This window comes from Pinus tabuliformis, chromosome 1_2 (assembly GCF_031772625.1).
Source record: "Pinus tabuliformis cultivar Carrire ecotype Pingquan chromosome 1_2, CPIR1, whole genome shotgun sequence".
In the NCBI taxonomy this organism is placed as follows: domain Eukaryota; kingdom Viridiplantae; phylum Streptophyta; class Pinopsida; order Pinales; family Pinaceae; genus Pinus; species Pinus tabuliformis.
Window position 1 is genome coordinate 330,855,288 of NC_142298.1, and position 12,982 is coordinate 330,868,269.

Genomic DNA, 12,982 nt, shown 5'->3' on the forward strand with positions numbered 1-12,982 from the left:
ATTGGGTGTTGAGCCAGATGCCTTTTTATCAGGCTGTATGCTTGACCTTTATGCTCGCACTGATATGGTGACTGAAGCACAAGAAGTATTCAAAGTCTTGAAGGAAAAGCAGTAGGCAAATGAATTTTCCTTTTCCATGATGTTGTCCTTATACAAAAAGAATGGAAGGCTTAATGAAGCCACTGAAATTGCAAAGGAAATGTTAGAATCAGGATTTCTTACTAACGTTCTTTCTTTTAATAGTGTCATTAGCCTGTTCATTGCAGATGGAAGATTGAGAGAGGCTGCTGAAGTTTTTCATCAAATGTTAAAACTAAAGGCTTCACCCAATGAGAATACATACAAAACACTGGGCATTCTTCTGAAGAGAGGAGGATTCCCCTTGTCCGTGGACGCCATGAATTATTAATTAACCAACCTCTAACAAAATAATTTCAATCTCCTAACCCGCCCGTGTACCTTACATATTTTTATTTACAATCAACCCTTAAGGGACCTATCTAGCTTCTAATTCAGTAATGACGTTACTCTCACTATTTTTAAGAAATGCTGGCTGTGTTGGATTTAGTAATGTTACAGGAGAGCTTGAGATCATTAATATAACATTAGACATGGTTGGACGGAGGCCTGAATCAGCTTGCGTGCATAGAAGAGCAACCTCAATGCATCTTACGACTTCCTCCTGCTGCCATGTTTCCATTACTGTGGAATCAATCATATTCAGAAGACACCCTTGCTTCTGTAATCTCCATGCCTGCATCCCATCCAAGGTAAATCATCATTATTCTGATTTATCGCAATCCACTGTTATTCATACCAAAAAAAAATCATGAATTGAAGTCTTACCCATTCTGATAGGCTTTGCATTTCTGGGGAAAAATTTATATCACTGTTTTTAATTCCCGTCACAATCTCAAGGATTAACACTCCAAAGCTATACACATCAGCTTTCAGGGATAGTTGCCCCTGCATTGCATACTCTGGCGCCATGTAACCGCTACATACTCCAATCAGAAACTCTTCAAATAAGTTGGGGGTGATTGTGGCACATGATTGCATAAATGTTAAGCTGTTTAACAAATTGATTAATTTCAAATAAATTGCATAGAGAAGAGAAGGGTAGAGTGAAATATTCTCACTATGTCCCTGCAACTCTTGTTTGGATGTGAGTCTCGTCTTCAGGAAAGAGTCTTGCTAGCCCAAAGTCTGCTATTTTAGGATTCAGCCTTTCATCAAGCAAAATGTTGTTTGCTTTAATGTCTCTATGAATTATTCGCAACTGTGAATCCTCATGAAGATAAAGAAGACCACGAGCTATTCCCATTATGATGTTATAGCGTTTTTGCCAATCAAGATGTCTCTTCTTCTCTGGATCTGTATTTGTATTCAAAGAATAGTAATTTTCAAAACCTTTTACATAATCAATCTCATTAATTTATGAAAAATTGATCATCTTTCCCTCATACAGGAAACAAAATTCAAAATGACATACCAAACAGGAAGGTGTCAAGACTCTTGTTTCGCAAATACTCATAAACAAGCAACCTTTCGGGACCCTCGGCACAACATCCGAGCAGCTTTACCAGATTTCGGTGTTGAACATGGGTAACAAGCTTCACTTCATTCATAAACTCTCGTTTGCCCTGTCCAGACCTTACAGACAACTTCTTCACTGCTATTTCTTTTCCGTCTCTCGTTATTCCCTGGAAGAATCAGTCCATCAACAAACCATGGAAAAATCCCTGTTCCTGTTCCTCTATCTGGAAGATGATGTAAAGTGATAGCGTTAAACTTGCAAACAATAGTGGGTAGGTAAATACCTTGTATACAGGGCCAAAGCCTCCCTCTCCAAGCTTCATGTTTTCATGAAAATTATCCGTTGCTTCTGTGAGTGCTTCTAAGGTGAAAATAATTTGCTCATGTTCGATTAGTGTCGATTCTGGATCAATAACATGTTTTTCTACATAGAAAAAGAAGAGGCAAATAAGAATCTAATTTCATTAGATAACATAAATATGAATGGGTTGTGTTAAAGAGATGCCTGGTTATAGATTCAATTTTATTTCTAGATGGTAGATTTAGAATATTTTGAAAATTATTCTTAAAATCTGCCATCAAGATAAGTTCAGAATAAGATAAACAAGAATAAGGTCAATTATTCTTAAAATCTGAGATAAATTCCGCTGATTCTACCTTCATTCTGCTGACATGTTACTGGGTTCCGTGAAAAGAAAGATTTCAGTTTGTTCCTCAGGGCAAACAAACAGACCATTAACGCTACTAAGACGCCTGCCACAATCCCCAGAGAATTTTCTGTAGAGCAAATCATGTAATGCATTGTACTGCTATCTATAGACATTGAAGTTACAATCAATTTCTATAATCCCCAAAAGCAAGGAAATCATAAAATTAGATGTGGCCATGAGGGATTACTTGACGTGGTGTGTGAAGCTCCATTCGCCTGAGTCACCTAAGACATATGGGCAGAAGGGTTTAGCCGGGAGGAGTTAGAGAATGAAAGTGGACTAGCACTATTCCCAACAGTAGTAGTGTTAAAATAAGGGTATATTTCATATCGAACCCTGCAGCTTCCCGATAGTGCCTGGGCTCCTCCATTCAGAGAACGACATCGGTGGAGGTTATTCGTTGGTAGTTGAAAGCAAGATCTGCAGTCCTTTCTGGATAAATCTCTCCAACATTGAGCCAGATGCCTTTTTATCAGGCTGTATGCTTGACCTTTATGCTCGCACTGATATGGTGACTGAAGCACAAGAAGTATTCAAAGTCTTCAAGGAAAAGCAGCAGACAAATGAATTTTCTTTTTCCATGATGTTGTCCTTATACAAAAAGAATGGAAGGCTTAATGAAGCCACTGAAATTGCAAAGGAAATGTTAGAATCGGGATTTCTTACTAACGTTCTTTCTTTTAATAGTGTCATTAGCCTGTTCATTGCAGATGGAAGATTGAGAGAGGCTGCTGAAGTTTTTCATCAAATGTTAAAACTAAAGGCTTCACCCAATGAGAATACATACAAAACACTGGGCATTCTTCTGAAGAGAGGAGGCATTCCAAGGGAGGCAGTAGAGCAGCTCGATGTTGCACGTAAAAGTGGGCTTCCACATGGTATTCAGGCCTTGAGAATGACAATCTTTTTTGTAGTGGGGATGCATGCTGAAGCTTTGGAAGCTTGTGATGAACTGAGAGCTTCTGGGTTGGATTTTGATGTGTCTTCTTACAATGCTGTTATATATGCACTTGGTAGTGCTGGGAGGATTAATGAAGCTTACAACATGTTCATGATCATGCAAGCCAAAGGTCTTGAACCAGATACAATTACTTATGCAAGTATGACAATTAGCTATGGGAAGCTAGGGTTGGTAGACGGTGTTAGGAGAATGTTTTACAAAATGAAACAGAAGGGTTTTCAGCCAAACGAATTCACGTTCAAGGCAGTTATAGATGCCTATAAAAGTGCTGGGAAGTTTGCTTTAGCCAGATTTGTTACCCAGGAGAGGGAGTTCATGCATCAGTTGCAAGATCATGGTCACATTATATAAGATTATGCAGATCTGGTTTCGAGCTCCATTTCATGTGCAAAGCTTTTAAAAGGAAGCTGGCATATCCTGTATTCATGCTGTTGTGTCTTTTAACATTTTGTAAAATTGTAACAGGTTATTTTTTTTTGGGAAATTTAAATCTATGCTCCTTGTATAGAGAAATTGTGGATAAAAGGGTACTAGTAGTTCTTTTAGTGTATAACAAAAATGCAAATAAAAAGACATTGGTCATTCCCTCCTCCAATATAAATTAAGGCTTTGAAAACAGAGGAACATTTGCACATCTTATCTTGATATAGATAGTGTTCCAGTGTTAAATATCTGCTAACTGATCTGATTGCAGGTTGCAGAGATTAAGGATCAAGATATAGTGTGTCATGTCAAAAACAGTGCAACTCTTGTTGGTCCATTGTTTAGAATGCATGCCACTCAAGTTCATATTGATCTTCCGACACTGAGTGATACAGATAAGCACGTAAGTAATTGCAAGCATGGATATTACTGTGTTAGTTGCCAATATAGTTATAATATTTTTAGACACAGGGTCCATGGTCATGACTGACTGGAATTGTTTTAATGCTGCAATTTCATTTTTAGCACATAGAACTACAATTGGGTAATGTCGAATGGTTTAGTTTTTTGTTGCAGTTGATGGGTCAAAATTCACTGTTTTTTCTAGGTTTTCAAGTCAGATATTAATGAATACTGGCCAGGGAAGAGTCATCAATGAAGATTTCGGAAATGTAAGAGTTACCTAAATATGCGTTGAGAAAAATGGTCTATGTGAAGCCCAATTGGTGTAGAATTTATGCCAATATTAAGCACGTACAAATCTTGTAGGTTGCATGGGCATAGATTCTCACTGATTTCAGAGATTATTCTTTTCCCTTTGGCATTATTTGCCATTCACACAGTTTGCTTTGCTTTGTTTGGTTGTGTGTTGTTCATGAAATTGTGTTTTGCAGTCAGCAAAAGTCTTGAAAGTTGTCTATCAACTGGAAAAAATATCAGAAGCAAACTGTGACAGCATTCACAGAAATAAATAGCGAACAGATCATATATCCGACATTAACTTATCAAGAAATAAGATTCAGAACATATACAGTTTCCACAGAAATGGCAGTACTCTTCTATTACTTTGCTTCAAGGATAGGGAATTGTTTCAGAGAATATCCCTAATGAAATCCATTGAATTAATATATGAATTTAGGGTATCATGGTTCAGAACAACATAATGTTCAAATGTGAAGCCAATGAAATTATATAAGATTGCCCTGCTCCTTTCTTGCTAATTTTCCACCATTCCTTCAAATTTTTCAGTGGCATGTTTATTTCCCAAGTTAATGAAGCTGCCATATTACTCTGCAAATTGTTTTAGCAGATATGGATAATTTAGGCCTTATGATTTGTAAGTCAAAGTTATTTTCACATAAAGAAATCGTTGTTGATATGGCACTGGTTGTCTTCCTTCCCTTTTGTTCTAATGTCTTCTCTCTCAATTTAACAGTCTTCCTTGATTGAAAGAGTTGTGGGTACATATGATCCCTGACGATCATTCAGTTCAATATTTGATGGCCTTGAAGCTCCTAAACCCAATTTCATGTTGTTCTTGCCTGTACAATAAAAATGGTCCCATACCAGTCACTATTTCTTTGACAATGACAGTGTAAACACAAGAAGTAGCATAGAGAAAATGTCTTAAATTCAAGATATTAAAAGGAATGAATGCAAGGTTTTAGAGACAATTCAGATCGATCCAAAGAAAGATGCAGGAAAATGTAATATTTTCAAAGGAAAATGGATCATGGCCCAAAAGGGCCTCTATATAGAGGCAAGACCTATCATATATTCAATGGATAACTGCTCTGACATGGAATACTTGTAACAGAGATGGAAACCAAATGGTTGCACCCTGCCTTGTTTCAATTTTAACATCATTCTTAGAATTCGTAAGAATTTGTGCACTTTTGTGCACAATTCTGCAGCACAACAATTATTCGATAGAATGCCTGAAAGAGATGTGGTGTCATGGACTAATCTTGTAAAGGGATATGGTCAGACTGAGTTGGAAAAGGTTATAAGATATTTTACAATCTTAAGCCCAATGCATGCCTTCTCATATAACAATCACATTGTCTAAGATAATTCAATTTGTCAGATAAATTTTGTATCTTTTGGGTGAATTATGTTAGGGCAGGTAGAATCTGCCATGCATAGCTTCTCTTGAAATCTTATACATGCAGCCTTAAATAACTATGCTCTTCTGACACTGTTTTTGTGAATATCCTAGCAGAGGAACATTTGCACATCTTATCTTGATATAGATAGAGTTCCAGTGTTAAATATCTGCTAACTGATCTGATTGCAGGTTGCAGAGATTAAGGATCAAGATATAGTGTGTCGTGTCAAAAACAGTGCAACTCTTGTTGGTCCATTGTTTAGAATGCGTGCCACTCAAGTTCATGTTGATCTTCTGACACTGAGTGATACAGATAAACACGTAAGTAATTGCAAGCATGGATATTACTGTGTTAGTTGCCAATATAGTTATAATTTTTTTAGACAGAGGGTCCATGGTCATGACTGACTGGAATTGTTTTAATGCTGCAATTTCATTTTTAGCACATAGAACTACAATTGGGTAATGTTGAATGGTTTAGTTTTTTGTTGCAATTGATGGGTCAAAATTCACTGTTTTTTCTAGGTTTTCAAGTCAGATATTAATGAATACTGGCCAGGGAAGAGTCATCAATGAATATTTCGGAATGTTGAATGGTTTAGTTTTTTGTTGCAATTGATGGGTCAAAATTCACTGTTTTTTCTAGGTTTTCAAGTCAGATATTAATGAATACTGGCCAGGGAAGAGTCATCAATGAATATTTCGGAAATGTAAGAGTTACCTAAATATGGGTTGAGAAAAATGTCTGTGTGAAGCCCAATTGGTGTAGAATTTATGCCAATATTAAGCACGTACAAATTTTGTAGGTTGCATAGGCATAGATTCTCACTGATTTCAGAGATTATTCTTTTCCCTTCGGCATTATTTGCCTTTCACACAGTTTGCTTTGCTTTGTTTAGTTGTGTGTTGGTCATGAAATTGTGTTTTGCAGTCAGCAAAAGTCTTGAAAGTTGTCTATCAACTGGAAAAAATATCAGAAGCAAACTGTGACAACATTCACAGAAATAAATAGCCATCAGATCATATATCCGACATCAACTTATCAAGAAAGAAGGTTCAGAACATATACAGTTTCCACAGAAATGGCAGTACTCTTCTATTACTTTGCTTCAAGGATAGGGCATTGTTTAATGAAATCCATTGAATTAATATATGAATTTAGGGTATCATGGTTCAGAACAACATAATGTTCAAATGTGAAGCCAATGAAATTATATAAGATTACCCTGCTCCTTTCTTACTAATTTTCTCTTTATAAACTAGCCATTTGGAACTTTGATGTTACACATTCAAATTCTAGTATCATCCACCTGTTTAATTCTCACCTTGGGGCATCTGCAATATTTGACGACATAATGCCTTTAGAAGCACATAGTTTGTTTGACTACCTGTCCACTAGTTAGTTTGTCTATGCTCATTATGGTAAATTCGATCTTACACCTTGAACAGGATTTACTTGTAGTTTACTAAATCCAATGGCTGATTTTTTGGGTATCCGACACTTGATTAATTCTCACCTCGGGCAATCTTTGACAACATAATGCCCTCTAGAAGCTTATAGAATCCAATTTTTAACATATTTTCACTCTTTTTATCACTAGGAGTGCTTAATTCAAACAATGGTGAGACCATTTGGATGTTAGAAACCTAATGCTAATTTTCTATTTGTCCCTAACCTAATGAATATTAATATTGGTGATAGCATATCTTTAAAATGAACATATTGAGTTAATTTCCCTTATATAAAGGTCTTCCTTATTTATTCATATTCTTTGAATTTCAATTACATCATTGTTCTCATCCTTTGTCAAATGTTCATCAAGCAATGTCAGAAGACAGTATTGGCATCCATCAAGGACCTTAGGATAAACCTTATAAACTGAAAGCATGCAGTCTGTAACTAACATGAAATCAAAGTGTCAAATAAATTAATTTGTGCATTTGCTAATTGTGGTAACCTCGCTCTTCAAATATTAGATAGTTCAAGCTTTGATCTCATGAAATAAATGTAACCTTACAAATTGCAGGGCACTAGTCTATTTTTGTGCTAAAGTTTATTGTGAATCATGTGATTTGATTATGAAAAGGTTTGTAGTTTGATTTATTTCTGTTTTTTGTACTTTGAAGGTTATTGCATCTTGGGGAGTTCGCAACAACATTGACTTTCTTTCTTTGTCTTATACACGACATGCTGAAGACATTATACAAGTAAGAAATATGACATAAAATCTACATTCTTGCTCATGTTCTGAGCTTGTGATGTTACTTCTAGCAACTATGATGAATCTCACATAAAATTTTCTTTTAAGCTGTTTTTCTAGAAACAAGTTATAGCAACACCGTCCATGCTTTTCAACAGATTGTGCGCCAAGAGGGCATCCATGCCCTCTTCAGAGGAGTAACAGCTAATATTATGTTAAGAGTAGTAAGGGCTGGAGTTCTTGCACTATATGATAAGCTTCAGTGACTAGTTCTGAGTAAGTCGAACAAGTCAATATTGATATGTAGTGGATGCATGGACAGTGTTTGACAAAATGCCTGAACGGGATGTGGTGTCATGGAATACTATGATTGTTGGATATACTAAAAATGGGTATTGTCAGGAGGCATTAAGGCTTTATGGCTGGATGCAATGGATAGCTATAGAGGCGGATCATGTTACCTTTTCCAGTGTACTTGGTTCGTGTGCTGGCCTAGAAGCTCCGCAGCAAGGAAACGAGGTGCATGGCCATGTAATTAGAAATGGGTTTGACCTAGAGGACCCCATAGGGAATGCTCTTCTTACTATGTTATGAATGTCCTAGCTTCTACGCATGCTTATCATTCCCTACATTAGTGTTCCTTGGCCTTGATTTATAGTATATTGGAAAAGGTTATGAGATATTTTACAATCTTAAGCCCAATGCACGCCTTCTCATGTAACAATCACATTGTCCAAGATAATTCAGTTTGTCAAATAAATTTTGTATCTTTTGGGTGAATTATGTTAGGGCAGTTAGAACCTACCATGCATATCTTCTCTTGAAATCTTCTACACGTAACCTTAAATAATTATGCTCGAAATACCATCTATATCAATGAAATATGATCACATGACATGTCACCATTGGCATACCACCCAACAACACTGCATTATGCAAATATCTAGCAATACTATACTCAATGTAACCCCTATTCGACATTTTTTGTAAAATTATGGCCGATATGAAGAAATGAATCAGGTAGAAATTCAATCTGTCTTGTGAAAATGTCACTAACTATCCAGGTATGTTTTTGCTATGTATGCACCCTAGATTACACCGATGCTATGTATGCACCCTAGATTAGACATCAAATATTTTACTAATCCCCTCTGCTTTTGCATTTTTCCATTTTTCTCTATCAAACATATGCTTGTCACAAAAGGAAAGTAATTGCTTATGCTTGCAGTCACACTATTTTTTATGAGACGATTTGCAATTAGCATTACAATAATCAGTGCAAGAACAGAGTCCATTCGAGAAACAATGGAAACAATTTGCATCTCTCACAACAATTCCCTTCCCGGTGATCATCAGAATGAGCTTTGTGGCATTGTGGCAACGCCCTCAAACGTGAAGGTTCTTGGTAATATGAATAGATGATCTAGCCATTTGTTGATGATAAAAAATAAACACCGGTAAAGAAACAAAATTGCATAAAAATTTGACTTCTTTCTTCTATGCTGTTGTTTCTTATGTCATTTGCATAAAATTTTGACTTCTTTCTTCTATGCTATTGTTTTTTATATCATTGCCTTACGGCGTTTCCTTTGCAACATGTGGTGCAAATGCTAGTTACGCCTCTCCCAGTCTAAATTTCTTATTAGCATAATTCACTACCCTCATACGTCTTGCATTTTTTAACAGCGTTGTAACATGTAGATTAATTTCCTTTTTGGTGAACAATCTCCACCTTTTAGGAAAATATCGTGCAGTGACTCCAACCCCTATAGATCATTAGGACAAACTAAGAATAGCACAGAAGATGAAAGGTTGTAAAAACCATGAAAGGTTATAAAAACTAGCTTATTTTTCAAACAACTAATCCAACATCAGTACCTAAATTTTTTCATGAAGATATCATATTGAGAATGTTTGAAAAATGGTGGGAAATCTTCTGCGAGGGTGATGTGGAAAGAGTGACAAGGTTTCACTGTTTTGAATTTTTTTTGTTAAATAAAAAAAACCAATATTAATGGAGATATTGTTATTTTTTACTAAATTTTGTGAAGTGACTAAATGTAGCTTTAACCATTCACCTTAAGATGTTCTTACAATATAGTTTCTTAAGTCTATTTAATATCTTCATTATCATAAAAACCAACTTATATCCATCTTAACTCCACATCTACCACTCTTAGAGGGATGAAATCTATTTATCCCTCTTAGCACTTGGTAGACCCAGAAATAAGATGGATCTAAGATGATAGAATTTCCCCTTTAAATAGTCTATGCTGACATGAATACCATGGTATTACCATGGGTCAATACCATGGGTTATCATAAACCTGGAGCTTAAAAATTACTATTAGTAATTTATAAAAATTAATAATTGATTTTTATTTTATTTTTTATTTTAACCAAGTTAAAATGTTTAACATACATTAAATTACAACATCCATTTTTGCTCTTGATCCACAAAGCCCCGAGAGGGATCAAATATTTTTTCACTCTATGCTAGTTCGCATATCACAATATTTGATCCCTCTCAGGGCTTAGTAGATCCAAAGTAAAGATGGATCTATGCTGGTGAATACCATGGGTCAATACCATGTGCAATTTTTATTTTTATTAATACTAATATTAGGGTTAATAATGTTTTTTTCATGGTATTAATAATAATCTAGCCCATGGTATTTGGCCCATAGTATTTTGCCCATAAGTTTCACCTAAATATAACGCATTTTTTGAGTGTTCGTAAATATAAGGTGACTTATGGAGTAAATATAAAAAAATGTTTTATTTATTTACCATACCTCTTGTTTATTTATATTTTTATTAATTTACCATACATCTTTTACAAATATGGTATTTGGCCCATAGGATTCACTTAAATAAAACCTCTTTTTTGAGCCTTCGTAAATAGAAAGAGGGTTATGAACTAAATATAAAAAGAGGTTTTATTTATTTACCATACTTTTTGAGTAAGTATAAAAAGAGGTTTTATTTATTTACCATACCTCCACTTTATTTATATTTTTATTTGTTTACACCCTTGCATGTATATAAGGTGACTTATGGAGTAAATATAAAAAATGTTTTATTTATTTACCATACCTCTCATTTATTTATATTTTTATTAATTTACCATACCTCTTTTATAAATATGGTATTTGGCACATAGGATTCACTTAAATAAAACCTATTCTTGAAAATTAGGGTGAATGGAAGGTTGTAACTCCTAATTTCAAGGGCTAAATTTACCTTTTTTACCCTCTCCCTTAAAATAAGGTGGGCTAACCTCCATACCTAATTTTTTTATAAAATAAATTTGAGGCGATTTGTAAAAATGTACTATGATACAAAATATTTGCCCACTAAAAATTTAAAACCCCTTAATTTCACCTAAGGGCGAAAATTCGCCCCTAAAATTTTCCATGCCCTAATCAAGACTCCAGTCCTTATAAGTCCTAATTTTCATAAAGATTTTATAATTCTTTATTTTGCTTCAGAACACACCATTGCAGCAGTCTTGCTGCAAAAGAATGACCAAGGATACGAACAACCAATTGCATTTTTCAGTAAATCCTTAAGAGATGCCACACTCAATTACAACATTATGGAAAAACAAGCATTAGCTTTAGTAAAGGCTATCAAAGATTTACGAGTGTACATTTGTATTCTCACATTATTGCTTATGTTCCAAATTTAGTGGTTAAGGGAATTTTGACACAAAATGGGTCTGAAGGGAAAAGAGGCAAATGGATTGCCACTATATTGGAATATGACATAGAAATAAAGCCTACTAAACTTATCAAAGGCCAAGGTTTAGCCAAAGTCATGGTTGAATCGAACTATCAGTCCCTAGATATTAATTTCATTGGTGCCCTTAATGATCAAGAAGAGATGGCGACTCCACAGATCAGTGAACCTTTTACAGGTTCACCCTAGTATGCAGATATCATATTTGTATTACTAAACTTACAAGCTCCTCCTAGTTTAACAAGAACTAAAGCTATATTTTTGAAAATGAAGTTATTAAAATATCGTATCATAGATAATGCTTTATTTTGTAAGACATTAATGGTACTCTTTTGAATTGTTTACTTAAAGATGAAGTTGATAAAATTATGCAAGAATTTCATGCAGGGGATTGTGGAGGACACTTGTATTAGAAGACTACTACTGACAAAATTCTGAGGGCTGGTTTTTACCGGCCCAACCTGTTTGCAGATGTTAAAAAACATGTAACATCCTGTCATAAGTGCCAGATATTTGAGGGAAAGAGAAAACTTTTACCTTTGCGTCTTAAACCAATCTCCACAAAAATACCCTTTCAACAATGGGAGTTAGACTTCATTGGAGAAATACACCCAGCATCCTCAACCCATCATAAGTGGATTTTGGCAGCCACTGATTACTTTACCAAATGGATAGAAGCCATCCCTTCTAGACAAGCTACAGACTTTGTCATTATCTCCTTCCTAGAAAACAATATCCTATCTAGATTTAGATGCCCCCAAAAGCTCATTACTAATAATGCAGTTGCCTTTAAATCCAAGAAAATAGTAGATTTTTGTAACAAGTACCACATCACCCTTGGCCACTCCACTACCTATTACCCTCAAGGTAATGGACTTGCAGAATCCTCTAACAAAATCCTGGTCAATATCAATAATAAATTACTGGAAGACAACAAAAAGACATGGAACAAAAAGTTGGTCAATACCTTATGGGTAGATAGACTAAATACCAAGAAGTCTATTGACACATCTCCCTATTAGTGAGTATATGGGATGGATGTTGTTTTTCCATCCTCTTTGGGAGTGCCAGTGATGAATATCATCTAGGAATTACTGGTGGAACCAAATGATATCTAGAGAAGGATAAATTAGACCATCCACTTGCAGCAGACCAGAGAAGAAGTATATGTAAAATCACAAGTAATCCAGGACAAAACCAAAAATATATTTGTTAAAAAGACCGAAGCTGATGATTTTTACATAGGAGATAAAGTTCTTAAATGGGATTCAAGAAGATAAGACAAGGGAAAACATCGCAAATT

At 35.2% G+C, this 12,982-nt stretch overlaps 1 protein-coding gene across 1 annotated transcript; it reads right to left on the reverse strand.

Annotated features, from left to right (window-relative positions):
* Nucleotides 1-496: 496 nt before the first annotated feature.
* LOC149205708 (cysteine-rich receptor-like protein kinase 10) lies at nucleotides 497-2,272 on the reverse strand. Its single transcript, XM_089397484.1, has 6 exons — nucleotides 2,194-2,272; nucleotides 1,821-1,960; nucleotides 1,493-1,703; nucleotides 1,140-1,374; nucleotides 847-997; nucleotides 497-754 (listed from the first exon to the last, which is right to left on the reverse strand). Exons 1-6 carry the CDS (start codon nucleotides 2,270-2,272, stop codon nucleotides 497-499), a joined length of 1,074 nt encoding a protein of 357 aa, XP_089253610.1.
* Nucleotides 2,273-12,982: the final 10,710 nt, after the last annotated feature.